This window comes from Heptranchias perlo, chromosome 8, assembly GCF_035084215.1.
Source record: "Heptranchias perlo isolate sHepPer1 chromosome 8, sHepPer1.hap1, whole genome shotgun sequence".
In the NCBI taxonomy this organism is placed as follows: Eukaryota; Metazoa; Chordata; class Chondrichthyes; order Hexanchiformes; family Hexanchidae; genus Heptranchias; species Heptranchias perlo.
The window spans coordinates 73,659,166-73,684,526 of NC_090332.1; the positions used below are offsets into that span (position 1 = coordinate 73,659,166).

Below are 25,361 nucleotides of genomic sequence, written 5' to 3' on the forward strand. Positions count from 1 at the left end.
CTCACAATTCAGGTCCTATTCATAACAGCTCTCCAACTGTACAACAAATAAATAAAGTAATTTATTTTGGTAATACTCAAGTTGCTTTGTGAGGTCACCCTGTTATTGTGAGCTCAGCTCTGAGGAGATAATCTGATGCTTAACTTTCCTCACAATTCTTCTTGCCTTGTTGCAGATCTCTTGCTATCCTTACCTCAAAGGGGCCCCTTTTCGCCCAACCTTCTTCATGCTACACAGCGTTCTCTTTTGGTTTGGACTCTACACAGACTGGACGCCTCCTCCTCCAGTCAAGGGCAGGTTCTCTTTTCAAGACGTCTTCCCGAGAAGTCTCCTCCCAGCGCTGGTTTGCAGGTTAACTCCTTCCAATCTGAGAGTCTCTCGGGAAACTGTGGAACACTCCGCGGGATAGGGGCATAGCAACGATCGATCATGGGGGGTATCCGTCTGCTGCAGGTCCCCTTCAAACGGTGCCTACTTCCCGGTGCATATGTCAACAAAAGGACGGCGGCCAGGGCGAGGGTTTCTGCTCGGAGCATGTACCGTCAGCAGATGCGACCGTTCCACCCTACACCTTCAGCCCCCAACATCAGCTCTTTCCTGCCGGAGTCCAGCTCCTTCCCCGGGGTGAGATCATACGCCGATCTGCTGGACTTCTCCATCAGCGATCCTGAGAAGTTCTGGGGGACTCTGGCCAAGGAGAGACTCGTGTGGAACCAGCTCTTCCACCGTGTCCACGATTGTGACTTTAGCAGAGGCTCGATTGCCTGGTTTCTGGGAGGACAGCTCAATGTGTCAGGTACAAAACCCTTTCTCCTATTAGCAATGCAACTTTTTCATTTGGTGTGTACTTTCTGGATATTGTATGTACTTAATAAGCATCTGAAAAATAATGAGCAACATCAATCCCAGATTGATAGCGCCCATCCCAATATAAATGTTGGTTCAGAAAAAGAAGCTTTTGGAGTTGTTACTATACCAGATTAAGGGATATTTTCTCCCCTCCAAAAAAAGATGACGATTGCAATTTCCTGAGTGATGAAGGTATAAGTAAAATACAGATCTTCTTCTTTTGGGTGCAGAAAGTTTCAGAAACTAAACACAAAGAATTCATGGAAAGCAAACTTTTATGAATTAGAAGCATTTTTTAAACCAGCTCTTCTGGAGGTCATGACCTCAATGGAAAATTAAAGTGAGTTACCACATTTTCTTGCTTGTTAAGAGATGTAGAGGTGATTGTGTTACATTCTTATCAAACCTATTGGCCCAGAAATTGCTTTTAAAATAATGGTGAGCCTAACAGCGCTCACGGTTATTAGTGGCAAAATCGAAGAGCGAGTTCTGGCAACCGCACATGCGCAGTTAAATGCAGAAATCCAGAACTTACTCTTCCTGGTTTGCCTGGGATGTGACAGGTTCGCCTTAAAGGGATATCACCGGCTGGTATCAATGGAATCAATGGACCAGCGCCAACTTGCTCTCCTGCCCAGCTGGAAACTAACTAATAGGAACATAGGAACAGTAGTAGGCCATTCAGCCCCTCGAGCCCACTCCGCCATTTGATAAGATCTTGGCTGATCTGCAGCCTGCCATATGCCTGCCTTTGGCCCATATCCCTTAATACCTTTGGTTGGCAAAAAGCTATCTATCTCAGATTTAAAATTAGCAATTGAGCTAGCATCAGTTGCCGTTTGCGGAAGTGAGTTCCAAACTTCTACCACCCTTTGTGTGTAGAAATGTTTTCTAATCTCACTCCTGAAAGGTCTGGCTCTAATTTTTAGACTGTGCCCCCTACTCCTAGAATCCCCAACCAGCGGAAATAGTTTCTCTCTATCCACCCTTTCTGTTCCCTTAATATCTTATAAACTTCGATCAGATCACCCCTTAACCTTTTAAACTCTAGAGAATACAACCCCAATTTGTGTAATCTCTCCTCATAACTTAACCCTTGAAGTCCGGGTATCATTTTAGTAAACCTACGCTGCACTCCCTCCGAGGCCAATATGTCCTTCCGAAGGTACGGTGCCCAGAACTGCTCACAGTAATCCAGGTGCAGTCTAACCAGGGTTTTGTATAGCTGCAGCATAACTTCTGCCCCCTTGTACTCTCGTCCTCTAGATATAAAGGCCAGCATCCCATTAGCCTTATTGATTATTTTCTGCACCTGTTCATGACACTTCAATGATCGATGTACCTGAACCCCTAGGTCCCTTTGGACATCCACTGTTTTTAACTTTTTACCATTTGGAAAGTACCCTGTTCTATCTTTTTTGTTCCAAAGTGGATCTCGCCACAAAACAGATACGCTCAATTTTTTAAGTCTAAACTAAGTTTTAACAGCATGGTAAGTCTTAACGACTGCCAAACAACCTCTCCGGCACTAAAAATTAACTTATAAAAACATGGAGTCTCATTATTCCTGATTTTAATAGTTTTTGGACATTTAAAAAAAATCTTTAAATTAAAAATTACATTTGTTTTACTTTTTCCTTCTGTCTCTTTTATCTCAGTCTTTTAATCTTATCCTCTCTTTATTTCACTTTCTCTATATCATTTTATAGTACCTTATTGGGCACATCCGGGTTTTTAGGTTGCACTGTTTGTTTATGAACTGCACTTCCTGGTTCTCACGGCGTGACTTGCTTCAAGGGGCCTTAGAGATCCTTTCACCACTCACACAGCCCGGGAAAGAACGCTGCTGTTATTTGAACTCGCAGTTCAAGGAAGTTGCTGTCAAAATGAACATGGTAACTAAGTGGGTGAATTTAAACCTAATGAGCGGCGAGCACTGCTCGGAGCAATTTACGGGCCAATATCTATGTTTAGTTTACAATCTTAAAATGGTAAACTTCTTAACTATCTTAAAATTCTGGGCTCTGCAATGGTTCATTTGATGAATGGTAAAAAGAAAGAACTTGCATTTACATAACGCCTTTCACGACCTCAGGATGTCCCAAAGAAGACAATGAAGTACTTTTGAAGTGTGGTTACTATTGTAATGTAGGAAAAGTGGCTGCCAATTTGCACACAGCAACATCTAGGCTGACACTCCCAATGCAGTACTGAGGGAGCGCTGCACTTTCAGAGGTGCCTTCTTTTGGGTGAGACGTTAAACCGAGGCCCCGTTTGGCTACAGGCCGGCGCAATGTTGGGAAGACCAGACACATCCAGCAGGAAGGAGCTGGGTGAGGGGAGGGACGATTTTGGAGTGGGGGAGAATGGGCTGGCGGCGGCCCGCATTATGTGTGGCCCAGAGGACTATTACTGCTCTTCATGGTCGTCAAAAAATAATTTTAAACTTAACTATTTTGGGGTCTCTTCTGCTCGAGCATGTACATCATAGGACCCCCATTTGCATTCTAAAAGTGCCTACCATGTCAGCCGTGGCTCAGTTGATAGCACCCTTGCCGCTAAGTTCGAAGTTTGTGGGTTCAAGCCTCACTCCAGAGGCTTTGAGCACATAGGCCAGGTTAATACTCCCAGTGCAGCACTGAGGGAGTGCTGCACTGTTGGAAGTGTTGTCTTTCGGATAAGAAGTTAAACTGAGGCCCTGTCTGCCCTCTTAGGTGGACGCAAAAGATCCCACGGCACTATTTTGAAGAAGAGCGGGGAGTTCTTCCTGGTATCTTGCCCAATATTTATTCTTCAACCAACCACTGAAACAGATTATCTGGTCATTATTTCATTGCTGATTGTGGGATCTTGCTGTGCACAAATTGGCTGCCGTGTTTCCTACATTACAACTGTGACTACACTTCAAAATTACTTAATTGGCTTTGAAGCGCTTTGGGACATCCTGCGGTCGTGAAAGGCGCTACATAAATGCAAATTCTTTCTTTACTGTTATCGAATGCCTTTCCTCATAAAAATCTATTGATCTATAGGGTACGGTAGCATACTGGTTATGTTACTGGTACTAGTAATCCAGAGGCCCAGACAAATAATCCAGAGTCATGAGTTCAAATCCCGCTACGGCAGCTGGGGAATTTAAATTCAATTAATTAAAAATTCAAATTAATTAAATAAAATCTGGAATTAAAATACTAGTATCAGTAATGGTGGCCATGAAACTACCGGATTGTCATAAAAACCCATCTGGTTCACTAATTTCCTTGAGGGAAGGAAACCTGCCATCCTTACCCGGTCTGGCCTATATGTGACTCCAGACCCACAGCAATGTGGTTGATTCTCAAATGCCCTCTGGAAATGGCCTAGCAAGCCACTCAGTTGTAAAATCTTGCTAAAAAAAGTCATAATAAGAATAAAACCGGACGGACCACTAGGCACCAGACACGACAAAGGCAAACCAAGCCCAGTCGACCCTGCAAAGTCCTCCTCGCTAACATCTGGGGACTTGTGCCAAAATTGGAGAGCTGTCCCACAGACTAGTCAAGCAACAGCCTGACACAGCCATACTCACAGAATCATACCTTTCAGCCAACATCCCAGACTCTTCCATCACCATCCGGATGGGACAGGACATACCCACCAGAGGTGGCGGTACAGTGATATACAGTCAGGAGGGCGTGGCCCTGGGAGTCCTCAACATTGACTCTGGACCCCATGAAATCTCATGGCATCAGGTCAAACATGGGCAAGGAAACCTCCTGCTGATTACTACCTACTGATGAATCAGTCCTCCCTCATTTTGAACACCACTTGGAGGAAGCACTGAGGGTACCAAGGGCACAGAATGTACTCTGGGTGGGGGACTTCAATGTCCATCACCAAGAGCGGCTCGGTAGCACCACTACTGACCGAGCTGGCCGGGTCCTGAAGGACATAGCTGCTAGACTGGGCCTGCGGCAGGTGGTGAGCGAACCAACATGAGGGAAAAACCTACTTGACCTTGTCCTCACCAATCTACCTGTCGCAAATGCATCTGTCCATGACAGTATTGGTAGAAGTGACCACCGCACAGTTCTCGTGGAGACGAAGTCCCGTCTTTGCACTGAGGACACTATCCAACATGTTGTGTGGCACTACCACTGTGCTAAATGGGATAGATTCAGATCAGATCTAGCAGCTCAAAACTGGGCATCCATGAGGCACTGTGGGCTATCAGCAGCAGCAGAATTGTATTCCAGCACAATCTGTAACCTCATGGCCCGGCATATTCCTCACTCTATTACCAACAAGCCAGGGTATCAACCCTGGTTTAATGAGGAGTGTAGAAGAGCATGCCAGGAGCAGCACCAGGCGTACCTAAAAATGAGGTGCCAACCTGGTGAAGCTACAACTCAGGACTAGATGCATGCTAAACAGAGCTAAGCGATTCCACAACCAACGGATCAGGTCAAAGCTCTGCAGTCCTGCCACATCCAGTCGTGAATGGTGGTGGACAATTAAACAACTAACGGGAGGAGGAGGTTCTGCAAACATCCCCATCCTCAATGATGGTGGAGTCCAGCACATGAGTGCAAAATACAAGGCTGAAGCGTTTGCAACCATCTTCAGCCAGAAGTGCCGAGTGGATGATCCATCTCGGCCTCCTCCCGATATCCCCACCATCACAGAAGCCAGTCTTCAGCCAATTCGATTCACTCCATGTGATATCAAGAAACGGCTGAGTGCACTGGATACAGCAAAGGCTATGGGCCCCGACAACATCCCAGCTGTAGTGCTGAAGATTTGTGCTCCAGAACTAGCTGTGCCTCTAGCCAAGCTGTTCCAGTACAGCTACAACACTGTGGCATCTACCCGACAATGTGGAAAATTGCCCCGGTAAAAAAGCAGGACAAATGCAATCCGGCCAATTACCGCCCCATCAGTCTGCTCTCAATCATCAGCAAAGTGATGGAAGGTGTCATCGACAGTGCTATCAAGCGGCACTTACTCACCAATAACCTGCTCACCGATGCTCAGTTTGGGTTCCGCCAGGACCGCTCGGCTCCAGACCTCATTACAGCCTTGGTCCAAACATGGACAAAAGAGCTGAATTCCAGAGGTGAGGTGAGAGTGACTGCCCTTGACATCAAGGCAGCATTTGACCGAGTGTGACACCAAGGAGCCCTAGTAAAATTGAAGTCAATGGAAATCAGGGGGAAAACTCTCCAGTGGCTGGAGTCATACCTAGCACAAAGGTAGTGGTTGTTGGAGGCCAATCATCTCAGCCCCAGGACATTGCTGCAGGAGTTCCTCAGGGCAGTGTCCTAGGCCCAACCATCTTCAGCTGCTTCATCAATGATCTTCCCTCCATCATAAGGTCAGAAATAGGGATGTTCGCTGATGATTGCACAGTGTTCAGTTCCATTCGCAACTCCTCAAATAATGAAGCAGTTCGAGCCCGAATGCAGCAAGACCTGGACAACATCCAGGCTTGGGCTTATAAGTGGCAAGTAACATTCCCGCCAGACAAGTGCCAGGCAATGACCATCTCCAACAATGGAGTCTCTAACCACCTCCCCTTGACATTGAATGGCAGTACCATCGCTGATCCCCATCAACATTCTGGGGGTCACCATTGACCAGAAACTTAACTGGACCAGCCATATAAATACTGTGGCTACAAGAGCAGGTCAGAGGCTGGGTATTCTGCGGTGAGTGACTCACCTCCTGACTCCCCAAAGCCTTTCCACCATCTACAAGGCACAAGTCAGGAGTGTAATGGAATACTCTCCACTTGCCTGGATGAGTGTAGCTCCAACAACACTCAAGAAGCTCGACACCATCCAGGACAAAGCAGCCCGCATGATTGGCACCCCATCCACCACCCTAAACATTCACTCCCTTCACCACCGGCGCACAGTGGCTGCAGTGTGTACCATCCACAGGATGCACTGCAGCAACTCGCCAAGGCTTCTTCGACAGCACCTCCCAAACCCGTAACCTCTACCACCTAGAAGGACAAGAGCAGCAGGTTCATGGGAACAACACCACCTGCACGTTCCCCTCCAAGTCACACACCATCCCGACTTGGAAATATATCGCCGTTCCTTCATCGTCGCTGGGTCAAAATCCTGGCACTCCCTTCCTAACAGCACTGTGGGAGAACCTTCACCACACAGACTGCAGCGGTTCAAGAAGGCGGCTCACCACCACCTACTCAAGTTCAATTAGGGATGGGCAATAAATGCTGGCCTCGCCAGCGACGTCCACATCCCATGAACGAATAAAAAAAAAGTCTTGAAAGCTCCAATTGCCCCAGCATCCACAGCCTTATGGGAGGGAGTTCTAGATTTCCACTACTCTTTGTTTGAAAAAGTGCTTCCTTGTTTCACTCCTGAATGCCTAGCTCTAATTTTAAGATTATTCCCTCCTGTTCTGTACTGGACTCCCTCACCAGAGGACATAGTTTATCTGTATTTACCCTATTGAATCCTTTTAAACACCTCAATTAGATCAACACTCAACCTTTTAAAGTCAAGGGAATACAAGCCAAGTTTATGCAACCCTTTAAGCAGTGTTATCATTCTGGTGAATCTGCGCTGTAGCCTCTCCAATGGCAATATATCCTTCCTGAGGTGTGGTGCCCAGAATTGAACACAGTACTCCTGATGGGGTCTGTCCAAGGTTCTGTGTAACCGAAGCATCACTTCCTCCCCTTTGTATTCCGGATTGACCTGATGAAGCCAGTTAAAAGCAGAGGCAAAACCAGTTTGACATCAGCTGAATAATACAAGATGGAACTGCTTTGGCAGAATACCAAGTCATGATGTGGAGATGCTGGTGATGGACTGGGGTTGACAATTGTAAACAATTTTACAACACCAAGTTATAGTCCAGCAATTTTATTTTAAATTCACAAGCTTTCGGAGGCTACCTCCTTCCTCAGGTGAACGATGTGGAACTTTTTCACATAATTTTTCACATTATTTCCACATCGTTCACCTGAGGAAGGAGGTAGCCTCCGAAAGCTTGTGAATTTAAAATAAAATTGCTGGACTATAACTTGGTGTTGTAAAATTGTTTACAAGAATACCAAGTAACATGGCTGTGTGCCAATTTTAGGATTACCTATTACTTCACACCGTAGTGCCTCTATGTCACTGCTGGCATGTAACCAATTTCTGAAGGGTGCTTTAGTGCTGGTATACTTTCCAGTGATGCATTTTGAAGCGTCCCTTTGATCGCAGCCCAATTCACGTTCTTTCCAGGTCTGTCGATGTAAATAAAGCGTTCCTTTCCTTTGGACTACGGTCATGTGCTTAGCAGGTGACTAAGCAACCGTCAACAGGAGATGGAGAGAATGGAGGAGGTAGAGTGGTAGAATGAGCTCAGGGGTAATGAAGGTCATTATCGGCGCCACTGAGTAATAGAAACCACCCCTCTCAAATTACATTTTTGACAAAGGAACAAATTGTTCTGAGTTCAGAAAATATCCACACAAAAGAGATTTAATCTCTGCTGAATTTAAGCCACATTTGCAACTTATTTGGTCATGGGTTTGCTCCTCTAACGCTAAAAGTTAAAAGCATTGATGAAAAGAAAAAATTTCAAATGCTGGAAATCAGAAATAAAATAGAAAGTACCACCAATTCCAACCCATAATCCTCTCCATCACTAAGACTGCCTACTTCCACCACAGTAACATTGCCCGTTTCTGCTCCTGGCTCAGCCCATCTGCTGCTGAAACCCTCATCCATGCTTTTGTTACCTCAAAACTCGACTATTCCAAAAACTCTCTTGGCCATCTTCCACCTTCCATAATCCTGAGCTCATCCAAAACTCTGCTGCCCATATCCTGACTCACACCAAGTCCCGTTCACCCATCACCCTTGTGCTCTTTGACCTACATTGGCTCCCGGTCCCCGAACACCTCGATTTAAAAAGTCTCATCCTTGTGTTCAAATCCCTCCATGGCCTCATTCCTCCCTATCTATAAAACCTTCTCCAGCCCTACAATCCTCCGAGAACTCTGCATTCTTTCAACTCTGTCCTCTTGTGTATCCCCAACTTCACTCACACACCATTGGCGGCCATGCCTTCAGCCGTCTAGGCCCTAAGCTCTGGAATTCCACTAAACCTCTCTGCCCCTTTTTCCTCCTTTAAGATGCTTCTTAAAACCCATGTGTTTGACCGAGCTTTTAGCCATCCCTCCTAATATCTCCTTCTTTGGCTCAGTGTCAATTTTTTTCTGATTACGCTCCTGTGAAGCCCCTTGGGATGTTTTACTATGTTAAAAACGCTATTAATGATGGAGTGAAGGAAGAGGGTTGGTAACCAGAGGACACAGATATAAGATAATTGGCTAAAGATCCAGAGGGGAGATGTGGAGAATTTTTTTTTACACAGTGAGTTGTTATGATCTGAAATGCTCTGCCTGAAAGGATGGAGGAAGCAGATTCAATAGTAACTTTCAAATACTTGAAAAGAAAAAGTTTGCAGGGCTATGGGTAAAGAGCAATGGAGTGGGACTAATTGGATAGCTCTTCCAAAGAGCTTGCAGAGCCACGATGGGCCGAATGGCCTCCTCCTGTGCTGAAAGATTCTATGATTCTATAACTGCTAAAATAAGCTCCAGAATAATCTATGTGAAGAAAATGCATTAACACATGTTTAGTGCTTGTGCAGGATTTTTGGAAAATAATTTTTAGTGCCATTTGTGTGTGTCTATGTTTTTCATGAACTTTTGAAAGTTGCTAACTTATTTCTACAACCATTCAAGGAGGGAGTTCTGAACGTTGTGTAATATACAGTGGTACTTGGCATTAAGTTGTCTCTAACAGTTATCATTCAGCCTTCATTAATATCATTGATTTATTCTCAGTGAACTGTTTAGATCGACATGTCAATCAATCACCCAACAGGGTGGCTTTGATCTGGGAGAGGGATGAACCAGGCACTGAATTGAGGATTACATACAGGTATTTCCTTTAGTACACAATAGTTCTTTAAAAACAACTTTTGTTTCCACCACCACCCCCCCCCCCCCCACCACAATGAACAATCCCAAATGTGGTGAAATCCTAATGTGGAAAGTTGTGAAATTGAATTCTTAATCTGGGCCTGCTAGATTATCATAAAAAAGTACTGCTTTGCTATTGTCCTTCAAGGAAGAGAACCTGAACCTTCTAACCCGGTTGGCCTAAACATGATCCCAATCCCACGCCATGTGGTTGACTCTTAATGCTCTCAGGGCGAGTAGTGATGAGCAATAAATGTGATCTTGCCAGTGCCGCCCACATCCCACGAACAAATAAAAACAAATTAGGGACTGATAATAACCATCTGATTTAGAGTGTGAGCCTCACATTATAACTGAACATGGGCTCTTCCTAAGAATTAAAAACACATTATTCATTGATTACTTTCTAACCATTGGGAGGTAAGGAGGAAGGAGTCCAGGACAGAGGAGGCCTACACTTTCCTTATTGGGCCTGGAGGCGCATTCCTGACAAAGGTAATTTTTAAACTTACCTGGAATGGCCTCTTGTGTCTTCACACCTGCTTGTAGCGACTGGGGCAGCTCTCTTCTGGGTTAAGATGGCGTTGGGGGAGGGGGGTGGGATTCTATTGTCGTAATAAGACCTCCCATCTGATTCAGGCGGGCACCTCATACACCTGAAAAATCAGCCACTTTGAAATTGGATTAACCCGCTCCCCCGGTCTGGTTTCCACTGGGCAGTGAGAGTTAAAATCTCTCCCCACCCCTGTGATTAGTAACTGGATGTTCTCTGTTTCAGGGAACTTTTGGAGACCACATGTCGACTGGCTAACACTTTGAAGCGGCACGGCGTGCAGAAAGGGGACAAAGTTGCTATCTACCTCCCGGTATCTCCCTTGGGCGTAGCTGCAATGTTAGCTTGCACCAGGATTGGCGCCGTGCACACGGTGGTCTTCGCGGGGTTCAGCAGTCAAGCGCTTGGTGGAAGGATCCGTGATGGTATGCGGGCAAAGATCTTTCACTCCTTTCATTGTTTATCAATTTAATTAAGAGGTATGTTAGTTGTAGATTCAAGCATCTTATATCTGGACCATTCTCCACTCATTAGTCACAAAGGTGGATCTGTTTAATTGACATCAGTTTATCCAATTAACAGACTTAATATATGTGCTAGAATGTCCCATTCTGTCTGTGATTTAATGGATAGCCAAAGTAATGGCGAGAACTAGGAGGAACAGGCAGGCAGTGCAGGAATCCCCTGGGAGTGTGGCACATTCAGTGTTGAATACCAGTGAGGGTGATGACACCTCAGGGGAGTGCAGTCAGAAGCAAATCTGCGGAGACTTGGCTGCACAGGGGGGCACAAGTAAGTGTAGAAATGTAGTTGTTATACGGGATTCGATAGTCAGGGGGATAGACAGGCATTTCTGCAGCTGCAGACGTGAGTCCTGAATGGTGTGTTGCCTCCCTGATGCCAGGGTAAAGGTTATCACTGAATGGGTGCAGGACATTCTGCGAGGGGAAAGGGAACAGCCAGAAGTCGTGGTCCATGTTGGAACCAATGACATTGGTAGGTAAAGGGTTGAGGTCCTACAGGCAGAGTTTCAGGAGCTAGGAAAAAGATTGAAGAATAGGACCTCAAAGGTGATAATCTCTCGATTACTCACAGTGCCACGTGCTAGTAAGTACAGAAACAGGAAGATTGTGCAGGTGATTGCAAGAAGTGGTGCAGGAGGGAGGGCTCCAGATTCCTGAGGCATTGGGACCAGTTCTGGGGCAGCAGGGACCTGTACAAGGCAGATGGGGTTGCACCTGAACATGGCTGGGACCAATGTCCTCACAGGGAGGTTAACTAGTGCTGTGGGGGAGGGTTTAAACTATTTTTTTTTGGTGGGGGGGGCACCAGGACGCAGCAGCAGAGGGGAGAGACAAGGTACATAGAAAACTAGAAGGGACAAATAGCAACTCAACTAAGAATAGTGTAGAAAAAGCAGGAATTAGATGGAGGGAAAAAACAAAGCCGACTAGCATGGTGTTGGAATACATGCATGTTAATGCGAGGAGTGTTACAAATAAGGGTTATGATATCGTGGTTATAACAGAGATCTGGCTTAAACATGGGCAGCAAAAGAACTAAACATTCCTGGCTACTGTAGGGGCACAGATGTTCCAGTGATTCGTGAACCTGGACAGTAGTCAGTCAAGGAAAGTCACATGTATGCGGTAGTTTCGTTAATCAAAGTGATTATTTAATGATTTAAACAATTCACACAAGCATCAAGCATATCAAGCAATACATACAACCTTAAACCAAGGACTTCAGCATCGAGGCAGAAGAATGATCAACTCTCTCGTCGCTCTTGAAGTTTCTTCTTCTTGTTGGATGTCCTTCCTCTAGGCAAAGCTTCGTTAAGCTCCTCTGACTGCAGTAAACAAGCTGCCACCATGTCCCATCTTTATATGATTTTTGGCATTTGTGGTGTGAGCAAAAGTTAAGAGAGGTCCCATTTTGGCCACTCACCCACGGTTGCATTAATGATGGACGGTTGGCTGAGCCACTCAAAACCGTGTGAACCAGGTGTAGCCTTTCCACCGTGTGAAACCCGCTGTAGCTTCTGGTCCGTGTGAACCCGGGTGCTGTAGTTTTAGTTGTCTTTCTCACTGATTTCTAACTCCCTCAGCACTATTTTTCCAAGTCAGTTGTTTTGAGAACCAAAGGCCTGTTCGAAGCTTCTTGAAGACTCTGCACATTATTGCTTCCGTTTTTATCAGTTTTGTTGAAAACCGAAGCATCTCAAAGTTTCTGTACATTGCTGCCTTTGCGGTTTTAAATTTATAATGTCCAAAAGTAATGTCCAAAGGAGCAGAGTTAACCCTTTCCTTCAGTCCCTCCTCAAGTGACTCTGTCAGATCTTCTGACTGATTCATTTCATCCATCTTGAGCATTGTACCTTGTTGTTAAGTTTTTTAGTCTTGGCTCACGTTCCCTCTTATAATGGGTTTGTCGTGACATATGCAAAAAGAATATCTCCTTGCCATGTTTTCTTATTAAATGTCTCATTACACATAAGCAAATTATCATAACAAACACCAGTATACATAGCTTACAGATTAAAGCCATACTAATTATTCTGATCCATGGGTGTTGCCCAATATTATACACTACTTCCCACCATTCATGATCTCCTAGCTTTTGTACCTTTTGTTCTGTAAGTGCATTAGCTTGTTTCATTTTAACCAGGTCGTGAAGTGAGGCGTGCAACAGTGCCAGTATGGACTTAAGACTTAATAGCAATGGAAAGGGAAAAAGAAAAATCATCGTTGAAAATACCCAACTGGAAGAGAGCCAATTTCAGTGATATGAAAAGGGATCTAGCACAGGTGGACTGGAAACAAAGAATGGCCCGGAAAACAGTAAATGAACAATGGCAGGTCTTCAAGATGGAAATAGTTTGGGTACAAACCAAGCATATTCCCATAAGAAGGAAAGATGGGGCATACAAAGCTAAAGCTCCCTGGATGACAAAGGAAATAGAGGTTAAAATAAAACAGAAAAAGGAGGTTTATGACAAATGTCAGGTACAGAATACAGTCGAAAACCAGGCAGAATACAAAGAGTGCAGGGGGGAATTGAAAAAGGATTTAAGAAGGGTAAAGAGAGACTATGAGAAAAGATTAGTGGGTAACATAAAAGGGAACCCAAAAATCTTTTATAAACAAATAAAAAGTAAAAGGACAGTTAAAGGAATGGTGGTGCCGAATAGGGACAAAAATAGAAAATCTTGTTCAAGGCAGAGGGCATGACTGAGGTACTGAATGAGTACTTTGCACCTGTCTTCACAAAAGAAGAGGATGAAGTTAATGTTGCAGTAGAGGAGAGGGGAGTAGAGATATTGGATAGGATAAAAATAGATAGAAAGGAGGTGCTAAACAGATTTGCATCACTCAAAGATAACAAGTCATCCGGTCCATATGGGATGCATTCTAGATTACTGAGGGAAGCTAGGGTGGAGATAGTAGAAGCTCTGACCACAATCTTTCAATCCTCCTTGGATATGGGAGTGGTGCCAGAGGACTGGAGGATTGCAAATCTCACACCTCTGTTCAAAAAAGGGGAGAGGGATAAACCTGGTAACTACAGGCCAATCAGTCTAACGTCACTGGTGGGAAAACTACTAGAGACCACTGTCAAGGACTAAATTAATTCTCACTTGGAGAAGCATGGGTTAATAAGAGAGAGCCAGTATGGATTTGTTAAAGGCAAATTGTATCTGACTAACCTGATTGAGTTCTTTGATGAAGTAACAGAGAGAGTTGATGAAGGTAGTGCAGTAGACGTATAAATGGACTTTCAAAAGGCATTTGATAAAGTACCACATAACAGACTTATTCAGAAAATAGAAGCACATGATATTAAAGGGACAGTGGTGACTTGGGTACATAATTAGCTAAGGGATAAGAGGCAGTAAGTAGTGGTGAACAGATGTTTTTCTGACTGGAGAGAGTATGCAGTGAGGTCCTCGAGGGGTCGGTATTAGGACCATTGCTTTTCTTGTCATATATAAATGACCTGGACTTGGGTATAGGGAGTACAATTTTGAAGTTTGCGGATGATAAAAAACTTGGCAATGTAGTAAGCAGTGAGCAGGATAGTAGCAGACTTTAGGAGGACATAGACAGACTGGTGAAATGGGCAGACACATGGCAGATGCAATTAATGCGGATAAGTGTGAAGTGATGCACTTTGGGAGGAACAACATGGACAGGCAGTACAATCTAAATGGCACTATTTTGAGGGGGAGTGCAAGCGCAGAGGGACCTGGAAGTGCATATTCACAAATCTTTGAAGGTGGCAGAGCAAGTTGATAAGGTGGTTAAGAAAGAGATAGGGACAGTGAATACAAAAACAAGGAAGTCAAGCTAAACCTTTAGAAATCACTGGTTAGGTCTCAACTGGAGTACTGTGTACAATTCTGAGTACTACACTTTAGGAAGGATGTCACGGCCTTGGAGAGGGTACAGTGGAGGTTTACCAGGATGATACCAGGGATGAGGGACTTCAGTTATGTGGAGAGAGTGGAGAAGCTGGAATTGTTCTCCTTAGAGCAGAGAAGGTTAAGGGGAGACCTAATAGATGTATTCAAAATTATGAGGGGTTTTCATAGAGCAAATAGGGAGAAACTGTTTCCTCTGGCAAGTGGGTCATATATTTAAAATAATTGGCAAAAGAACTAGAGGGGAAATGAGGAGATTTTTTTTCAAACAGAGGTTGTTAAGATCTGGAATGGACTACCTTAAAGGGTGGTTGGAATCAGATTCAATAGGAGCTTTCAAAAGGCAATTGGACATGTGCTTGAAGAGGACTAATTTGCAGGGTTATGGGGAAAAAGCTGGGGTGTGGGACTAAATTGGACAGCACTTTCAAAGAGCCGGCACAGGCACGATGAGTCGAATGGCCTCCTTCTGTGCTGTAAGATTCAAAGATTCGAATCTATAGGCTCATTATGGAAATATATATCCTGTAGTGTATGTTCACAGATGACATCCAATCCTACCTCATCACCATCTTTCTTGACCCCTCCACTGCCTCTGATTTGTCACGTTGCTTGTCCCACACCTAGTAATGGATGAGCAGAAATTTCCTCTGTTAAATATTGGGAAGACCGAAGCCACTGTCATCAGTCCCCACCACAAGCTCTGTTCCCTAGCCATGGACTCCATCCCTCTCCCCGGCCACTGTCTGAGGCTGAACCAGACTAATCGCAACTTTGGCATCCTATTTGGCGCTGAGCTGAGCTTCCAACCCCATATCCTCTCCATCACAAAGACCGCCTACTTCCACCTCCGTAACAGTGCCCTTCTCTGCCCTTGCCTCAGCTGAAACCGTCATCCATGCCTTTGTTACGTCTAGACTCGACTATTCCAATGCTCTCCTGGCTGGCCTCCCACCTTGCACCCTCTGAAAATTTGAGCTCATCCAATACTCTGCTGCCTGTATCATAACTCAATCTAAGTCCCGTTCACCCATCACCCGTGCTCGCTAATCTACATTGGCTCCCGGTCCGGCAACGCCTCGATTTTAAAATTGTCATCCTTGTTTTCAAATCCCCCATTACCTTGCCCCTCCCTATCTCTGTAACCTCCTTCAGCCCTACAACCCTCCAAGATCTCTGCAATCCTCCAATTCTTGCCTCTTATGCAGCCCCGATTTTCATTGCTGCACCATTGGTGGCTATGCCTTCAGCTGCCTAGGCCCTAAATACTGGAATTCCCTCCCTAAACCTCTCCAACTCTCTCTCCTCCTTTAAGACGCTCCTTCAAACCTACCTCTTTGATCAAGTTTTTGGTAACCTGTCCTAATATCGCCTTATGTGGCTTGGTGTCAAATTTTGTTTGATAATTGCTTCTGTGAAGCGCCTTGTGTTGTTTTACTACGTTAAAAGCGCTGTATAAATGCAAGTTGTTGTTGTGTAATGAAAATAGAGTTTATACAGGGAAAATAGGGAACATTTCTGTATTATATTTTTATATGACTTTAGATAGTGTAATTATGAAAGAAATATTAGGATTGCTGTATCCTTTACTTGTGTGTTGGGGGAGTAGCCAATACACAAAATTGTTCAAATTCATCTATGTTTCCAATGGATCACCTGGCTTCCTCTTTTGGTGCAACAGTCTCTAGTCAGAAAATGAGGTCAAGTTTGTTTGGTAGCTGGGCAGATCTTTCTTTGAAATGTTCACGCAGGCAAGTAGACAGATTGGAGCACTCTGATCAGCCGCCTGTTGCAGCCGGCCAAGAGGCCCCCGGCCTCATTTGAATTTGGCAGGCGAGCTGTGGAGACCAAACAGGAGTCCTGATGCGGCTCGCCACTCATCGAGCTCTGGAATGGCAGCTGGCTGGGATGTCGGCAGAAGTGGGGAGGAATGCATAATGGTTGGGGGGGGGGGGGGGGGGAAGAGAGAAGGCAAGGCCGGGCCGGCAATGGCCCAAAGTATATCTGTGGAGCCAGGAGGAGCACTTGGATTCTGTTCAATCAGCAGGAATACTGCTCAGCCCACCTACAAACATCATATTGTGAAGAGTACGATAGACTGCAGAAGTCTTGCAGATTACTGAACTATGTAAGAAACGTGTTCTGATGACGACATTTTGGGCTAAAAATTGGTCTAGGCCCACTTTCAGGTGCAGGTTAGCTGTTGCATCCCCTGCGTGTGCCAGAGTCCGGAGGCCTGAGGCTCGTCCAAAATTAGGCCTCAGGCCTCATTTCCATGGAGGTGCAATAGGTGCCTGCAGCTCGCCGAGAATATGGAAATATTTGAAGATTACCAATCTTGGCCGGCTGCCTCACCAGCAGCTGCCCTCAGGTAGGTCGTTGCGGGGGAGGGAGGCTATTTCGGGCTGGCAGCGGCCCTCAGGAAGGCTGTGGAGCCTGTTGGTTGGTGAGCTGATGATTAAGCCTGAGCAGAGCAGGCCTGGCACGGATCCACTCTGCTCTGCCCAATATCTGGAAAGGGTCCTTAAATAGGCGTTAGGCCCCTTATTAACCTATGAAAGGGGCCTAACGCCTGGTTAAGGTGGCTGCCTGGGGCGCTGGGAATTCCGAGGCCAAAATGACATCAGACATATTTCAGGCGTTCTTGGGGTGCGTTACATAGCCCCATGACGTTGCTCCTTTTTTCCCCTCGTTTTCTAGCTGTAGAACTTCATTCCCATTAGCATAATTTTTTTCGAAAGAATTACATTATGACACTGTTTGTCTTTGATTAACCAGCCCAATGCAAGGCCGTTATCACCTGCAATCAAGGAGTCCGCAGTGGTCGTGTTACTGAGCTGAAGAGGACGGTGGATGAGGCAATAAAGGCTTGTCCCACAGTAAAACACGTCTTTGTAGTGCAGAGAACGGACAAGAAGGTTCCCATGAGTGACATCGACATACTGCTCGAGGAAGTAAGTCATCCTTAAAGTTATAGGGTAGAGTTCCGCTAGCAAAAGATCGAGGAATTTCTATTTGTTCAAACTTAAATGCGCCATTATTTTTTGCTGCTTGGAGAAGTAGCCTTTTTTTATGTGTAGAAGTTGAGGTGAGGACAGATGAGAAGCCTGAGTATGGAGATTGGCAAGATTGTATCTGTGTCAAGACTAAGTCATTTCGCTTCGTAAAGGTTTGTTTCTTGCTGTTACATGTAATGGCCATTGTTATTTGAGAGAAGGTACAGGGCTTGGATTTTAACATGGAGCCGGGAACTTAGCGGGAGGGTGGATTTGTGTGTGTGGAACCCACGTGTGCGTTTAAATCTGAGCTTGGAGACGCATATCCAAATGACACGATTGGAACCGCAGTATTTAAAGGGCCCATTCAAAAATGGATTTTGGAAGAGAAAAGAGAAATGGAGTCCAGGAGAGCAAAGGCAGCACCTAGATTTACTAGTGTCTCTCTAGATGTACTACTGGCTGCAGTGAGAACCAGGAGGGAGGTTCTTTATCCAATGAATGCAGGAAGAAACCTGTCACCAAAAAGGTTTGGCTGGAGGTAGCACAAGATGTGACAAGCAGAAGCACGGTGCCCAGCTCTTGGCTGCAGCGCAGGAAGAGATTCAATGACTTGACCAAGTCTGGAAAAGTGAGTACATATGCAGATTTACCCATACCCTGTGGTGTACAACACCCCGTTTCTCCGCCCCCCCCCCCCCACCCCTGCTTCATCACTCTATCTTGGCAAGCCTACTCCATCACAAAACTCCTCACACCCACTTAAGTGTCACCAGCAACCATCCTTCACTTTCTATCCACTTGCTCACCTCTCCATTTATGCAACCAACACTGTCACTCACCCCAATCCTGCTGACAGTGATCCTCTGATACATCTATCTGATAGTCATTGCACTGCTTCCATTGGGTGAATATGGTACCTTCAGTCATTCACAGGTCTGTTCTGTCACCCCCTGTAGGAGAAAAGAGCACAAAACGGAAGAGGGCGAGGACCGTTGGTGGAACTAACTGATGCGGAGGAGGGATCAATGGAGATAAGTTGGACATCTATGGTCCTCTCAATTGGAGATGGAGAGACTGGAAGCTCACAGATGGCTGGTGACATAATTTAAAACATCTTTCAAAAGATGCTGACTTTATATAATCAATGCTTGAAGTATGAGAAGCCTGAGTATGGAGATTGGCAAGATTGTATCTGTGTCAAGACTAAGTCATTTCGCTTTCTTTTGTCTTCCAGGGCCTTCACACCTACAAGAATACGGATATGGATGATGTTGATTCCTCAGAGGACCTCATTCCTTCTGAGGGTGCACTATCACAGGATGTGCAGCCATGCACCAGCACAGATACTCGCACTTTGGTGCATCCTCTTATAAAGATAGTTGGGTTGTCACCTGGTGATTCACAAGTGAGCACGAGCAGACTTTGATGGCAGGGGCAGCTGCGGAGAGTCCGCATCAGAGGGCGCAAGCCTCCTCTCCAAGCTCTGCTAAGCTGGACACAGAAGCTGAACCCTGGGAGCCATTATTGAGAATTAGAATGTGTGAGAGATGAGCGCATCCTTGGCCTTCGGGGCATCAATGTGCATGGCTGGTCTAGCAAAGAGTGCACCATTGTCATATTCCTCCTCCTTCCTCTTCCTCAATGTTGCCGCCAACAAAGGATGATTGACGAGCACCTTTGTCCTCGACCACCTCTATACCTCTCTGCAGTGCTGTGTTGTGGAGGATGCAGCACACCACGATTATCCTGGAGACCCTCGCTGGTAAGCACTGATAGGGCTCCCCCAGACCTGTCGAGGCATCTGAAGCACATCTTTAGCATGCCTATGGCTTGTTCAGTGACATACCTGGTGGCCATGTGGCTCTGGTTGTATCACTCTTTTGCCTCATTGGTGGGGTTCCTCACAGGTGTCATGAGCCATGTTTGCATGGGGTATTCCTTGTCTTCAACGAGCCAGCCCTGAAGTCTGTCTCCAGTCTGGAAGAGGTCTGGAATGTTTGACTGGTGCAAAAATGAATGTATCATGACAGCTGCCAGGGAATCTGGAGCACACTTGCAGAAATCTCTTGTTGTGGTCGCACACCTGCTGCGCTTTGATGGAGTGATAGCCCTTTTGATTAATGAATACTCCTGGTTCATGTGGTGATCCTCGGATTGCCATGTGTGTGCAATCGATTACGGCCTGCACCTATGGGAAGCCAACCAGAGAGTCAAAACCCAGTGCCCGCTCCTTCTGGCTGTTGACGTCATGGGGGAAGTTCACGTAATTGACGCCCAGGCAAACAAACCATCCGTCACCTGCCTTATACACTCACGTGCAGACAACTGACACACGCTGGAGATGTCACCGGTGGCACCCTGATAGGATCTAGAGGCCAAGAAATTGAGGGCAGTGGGTACTTTTTCTGCGACGGGCAGCGCGTGGCCACCAGGTCCAGCAGGGAGCAGCTCTTCCTGAAGGAGGCTGCAGATGTCTGCGACTACCTGCCGACTCAACCTGAGCCTGTGTAGGCACTGCTCCTCAGAGAGGTCCAGGAAGCTCAGCATCTGCCTGTAGACGCTCTCACGTGGGTAGTGCTTCCTGCGACCTTGACTCCACTGTTGGTGTCCTCGCTGCTGTTCTTCAGGTCCTTGTTACACACCTCTGTCTTGTACACCTGCAGATCCCAGAACTACTCAACGTGTCTGAATAGATCCATTGCGCCGCCATCCTGATCTTGTCAGTTTGAGAGGTTCCAAAACGTTGGTAAATTTGTCTAATCAGAAGAATTCTCAGTCTCATCAAACAACTCTCAGTCTAAACACAAAGAACTCCCAGCCAAACATTTGCCTGAGAGAATTAAGTGACCAGCTGCAATACCTGACCTTTTATTGAGATGTGTCAATCAGAAGTTTAAAGGGCGAAATGGACTACAGCTGCATCTCCCCACCGTTTCAATGACGTGTTTCAGAAGTCATGGGAAACCCGTGCAGGAGAAGTTACATCCGTTTCTGTTGCAGAATCCACAAAAAAATTAAGAACCGTAACTGTTTAAATGACCTAAATTGCCCCTTTAACAATCCGGCCGCTGGCATTAAATGGGGACGGGACTTCCGGGTTTCGGTTACGCGCGCGCATCCAAACACGCGTGAGTTAAACCCAGAAGTGGGCGCGTTGAAGGCCGCTTCCAATATCTATTATTTTAACCTCCCACCTGACCACAACTCACCCGTTCTTGGGGGTTAAAATTCCCCCCCAGATCTTGACTATGAGATCCAATCAAAGCAGAAAAGCACAGGGATACCTCTCCTTTAGACCAGTGATGTTCAATACGTTAGCCACTAGCCACATGTGGCTAATTGTGAATCCAAATGTGGCTAATTGCATTTCTGATTAGTAAATAAAAATGAATAACAGACACTATCCATAACAATCAATCTCTATCAATTAGTCCACAACAGACATGAGGCGAGGAAAACCCCAGTTGTGGAGAGCATTGGGAACCACAGATCCAAAGTCACCTGTTCCTCCCAAGCAGGCTACACTCACCACATGTCATGTCTCAGAAATGAGCAATTCAAAAGCCTGGATTAATAATTCAGAGAATATGAGTTCAAATCTCACCATGTCAGTTTGAGAATTTGACTTCAGTTTTGAAAAATCTGGTATCAGTAAAAGTGACCATGAAGCTGTCAGATTGTTGTAAAAACCCAACTGGTTCACTAACACCCTTTGGGGAAGGAACCTGGTTGACTCTTAACTTCCCGCTGAAGTGGCCAAGCAAGCCAATCAGTTATATCAAACCGCTACCACAGGTTTCAAGAAGGCGGCCCACCGCCACCTACTCAGGTCAACTAGGGATGGGCATCAAATACCGGCCATTCTGGCCACGTCCATATCCCAAGAATGAATTTTTAAAAATACAAATAAATTATCAGTTTCCTGTAATTTGCATCATCTTCATTTTTCATTCTCCCCTCTCCCTCACAACCAATGCTGATCTGGTGAGATCAAAGAAACGGTCAATTGCAGAAGTTCGAGTTTTGTACAGATTGAACGCTGCCCTTTGGAATGCAAGTGTGCTTCACAGATTTGTCACGCCTAAACGTACCAATGATGCGAAGCGGATATTAAAACATTTCACCTTGGAATAAAGCATCAGCTGCGAAAGAGGATTTGTCCTTTTTTTTCTGTAGGAGATGGAGAAGGAGCAGCCAGTGTGTGATCCTGAGCCCATGGACAGTGAGGACATGCTCTTCCTGCTGTATACCTCTGGAAGTACGGGAAAACCCAAGGGCCTAGTCCATACACAGGCCGGTTATCTGCTGTATGCATCTCTCACCCACAAGGTATCAGTAGAACAGGATGGTGAGCTCAGTGTTTACCACCTTATATTGATTACATAAATTCCACTCTCTCTGAGTTAATATTAATGTACAACTGGCATAGATAATATTTACAGATAATATTTATGTGTAAAGTTGGTAATATTAAATCGCTTACCAAATATAAATATATATCTGCTGATTTCAGACTTATGTCATGATGGCTGGCTGATGAATGGCTGAAGAGGCTCGAGGGGCTGAATGGCCTACTCCTATTCCTATGTAAAAATACCTATCTGTTGGTCACTTCATAGTAGTGGTATTTAGTAGCTGTGTTTTTTGGCAGTTTCGCTTTAGGTTTTGCCTGTTTTTGCTATCCATTATTTTTCAACGCAGATGCTGTAGATACTTATCTTGACATCAGCAGTATGACCTGATCGGGGGATAGAGCTTTCTGTTGTGAAAGATCATGTCAACAGAAGTAATTCTGATCATATTGCTTCCGGGAACAAATCAGCTGCGGCTGTAACATTATCTATACAAAGGACCTGGATTGGATTGAAAACAAGGGCCTTGAAATTCCTCGGGAACATGATCCCAGCAATTAAGGGATCACTCCCGCCAGTGGCCTCCAACACTGACTCCCCACTGCAGTTTGTGGGATCACTGGGAGATCATGGGGCAGGTGGTCACAAGCTTCTTCAGTGAACTGTGTACCTCTTGTGGAGGGGGTGTTTTCAATGCTCTCCGCCTCCCTAATCCTCAGCCATGTCCCCCAGGGAGCCCTTTGGGGGTCTGAACTGCTTCCCTGGCCTGGACCTCACCAGTGGAGTCCACTTTCGCCCATCTGGCAGCTGGTACACCTTAACTCATGAGACACACTGGCCTCCAGAGATATGCTGGGTCCCAGCTGTGTCAGGGTGGTGAGAACTCTGGGCATAAGGAGTTCCCTGCCCCCACACCCCCAACAACAGATGCCTGTAGAGGGCATATGGAGGTTCTGCCCCCTCTTTGGCGGCTGTGCCTTCAGTTGCCTGGGTCCTAAGCTCTGGAATTCCCTCCCAAAACCTCTCCTCCTCTCCACCTCTCTCTCCTCCTTTAAGATGCTCCTTAAAATCTACCGTCTTAATGTCTCCTTCTGTGGCTTGGTGTCAATTTTTGTCTGATTACGCTCCTGTGAAGTGCCTTTGGACGTTTCATTACATTAAAGGCCCTATATAAATGCAAGTTGTTGTTGTTACAAGACAGATCAGAAACTCCTGGAAATGGCAGAGACCCAGGGCAACCAGGCCTCACAAACATGTACTGCATTCGGATAAGATTACATCTTCCACTATTGTGATAGAGACATTAACCCATTTAAAAGGAATGGGCGATGCCTTTGCCAAAACAGTGGACAAGGTAATTCCATATGAACACAATCGTTATCCTTTCGAAACAATGGACTTGCTCTGCTCATAATTACAGTTACGACCAGTATATTCCAGTTATGACCGTATATTCCATTTATTACTAGCTTTTCCAGTTGTGATCAGTATGTTCTAGTTATTACTAGTTTTTCCAGTTATGATCAGTATATTCCAATTATGACCAGTATATTCCACACCTCGTGGTGGGGAATCTTTTAAAAACGATAATCCGGGACAAAATTAACAGTCACTTGGACAAGTGTGGATTAATTAAGGAAAGCCAGCACGGATTTGTTAAAGGCAAAACGTGTTTAACTAACTTGATTGAGTTTTTTGATGAGGTAATAGAAAAGGTTGATGAGGGCAATGCAGTTAATGGACTTCCAAAAGGCGTTTGATAAAGTGCTGCATAATAGGCTTGTCATCAAAGTTGAAGCCCATGGAATAAAAGTGGCAGTAGCAGCATCGATATGAAATTGGCTAAGTGAGAGGAAACAGAGAGTAGTGGTGAACGGTTATTTTTCGGACTGGAGGGAGGTATACAGTGGTGTTCCCCAGGGGTCGGTACTAGGACCACTGCTTTTCTTGATATATATTAATGACTTGGACTTGGGTGTACAGGGCACAATTTCAAAATTTGCAGATGACACAGAAGTTGGAAGTGTAGTAAATAGTGAGGAGGACAGTGATAGACTTCAAGAAGATACAGACAGGCTGGTGGAATGGGCGGACACATGGCAGATGAAATTTAACGCAGAGAAGTGCGAAGTGATACATTTTGGTAGGAAGAACGAGGAGAGGCAATATAAACTAAAGGGTACAATTCTAAAAGGGGTGCAGGAACAGAGCGATCTAGGGGTATATGTGCACAAATTGTTGAAGGTGGCAGGACAGGTTGAGAAAGCGGTTAAAAAAGCATATGGGATCCTGGGATTAATAAATAAAGGCCTGGAGTACAAAAGCAAAGAAGTTATGATGAACCTTTATAAAACACAACTGGAGTATTGTGTCCAATTCTGGGCACCACACTTTAGGAAGGATGTGAAGGCCTTAGAGAGGGTGCAGAAGCGATTTACTAGAATGGTTCCAGGAATGAAGGACTTTAGTTACGTGGATAGACTGGAGAAGCTGGGGTTGTTCTCCTGGGAACAGAGAAGGTTGAGAGGAGAGTTGATAAGAGGTATTCAAAATCATGAAGGGTCTAGACAGAGTAGATAGAGAGAAACTGTTCCCATTGGCAGGAGGGTCAAAAACCAGAGGACATAGATTTAAGGTGATGGCCAAAAGAACCAAAGGCGACACGAGGAAAAACCTTTTTACGCAATGAGTGGTTATGATCTGGAATGCACTGCCTGAGGGGGTGGTGGAGGCAGATTCAATCGTGGCTTTCAAAAGGGAATTGGATAAGTACTTGAAGGGAAAAAATTTGCAGGGCTACGGGGAAAGGGCGGGAGAGTGGGACTAACTGGATCGCTCTTGCAGAGAGAGGGCACGGACTCGATGGGCCGAGTGGCCTCCTTCTGTGCTGTGACCATTCTATAATTCTATTATGATCAGTATATTCCAGTTATGACCAGTAAATTCCAGTTATGACCAATATATTCAGTTATGATTTGTATATTCAGTTATGATCTGTTTATTCCAATTATGACCAGTATATTCCAGTTATGACCAGTATATTCCAGTTAATAATGGTTTTTCTAGTTATGATCATTATATTCCAGTTATTACTAGTATTTCCAATTATGATCCAGTATATTCCAGTTATGACCAGTATATTCCAATTAAGACTAATATATTTCAGTTATGACCAATACATTCCAGTTAAGAC

The 25,361-nt window shown here is 45.3% G+C and overlaps 1 protein-coding gene and 1 long non-coding RNA gene across 5 annotated transcripts in view; both read left to right on the plus strand.

Annotated features, from left to right (window-relative positions):
* Window positions 1–225: 225 nt before the first annotated feature.
* LOC137324707 (acetyl-coenzyme A synthetase 2-like, mitochondrial) overlaps window positions 226–25,361 on the plus strand; it is a 64,250-nt gene continuing 39,114 nt past the window's right edge. For 2 of the 4 annotated variants that reach the window (XM_067989316.1, XM_067989317.1), the window contains exons 1-5: window positions 228–796; window positions 9,707–9,803; window positions 10,623–10,822; window positions 17,596–17,771; window positions 21,993–22,145. In XM_067989316.1, coding sequence (XP_067845417.1) covers window positions 430–796; window positions 9,707–9,803; window positions 10,623–10,822; window positions 17,596–17,771; window positions 21,993–22,145 — 993 coding nt within the window. In that variant the 5' untranslated portion in view covers window positions 228–429. Of the gene's footprint in view, window positions 797–9,706; window positions 9,804–10,622; window positions 10,823–17,595; window positions 17,772–21,992; window positions 22,146–25,361 lie in introns of all 4 variants that reach the window. The other 2 variants (XM_067989318.1, XM_067989319.1) reach the window with 2 other exon arrangements.
* LOC137324708 (uncharacterized) lies at window positions 18,230–21,951 on the plus strand. Its single transcript, XR_010963709.1, has 3 exons — window positions 18,230–18,444; window positions 18,773–18,911; window positions 19,051–21,951. It is a non-coding gene; the product is annotated as an uncharacterized lncRNA (long non-coding RNA).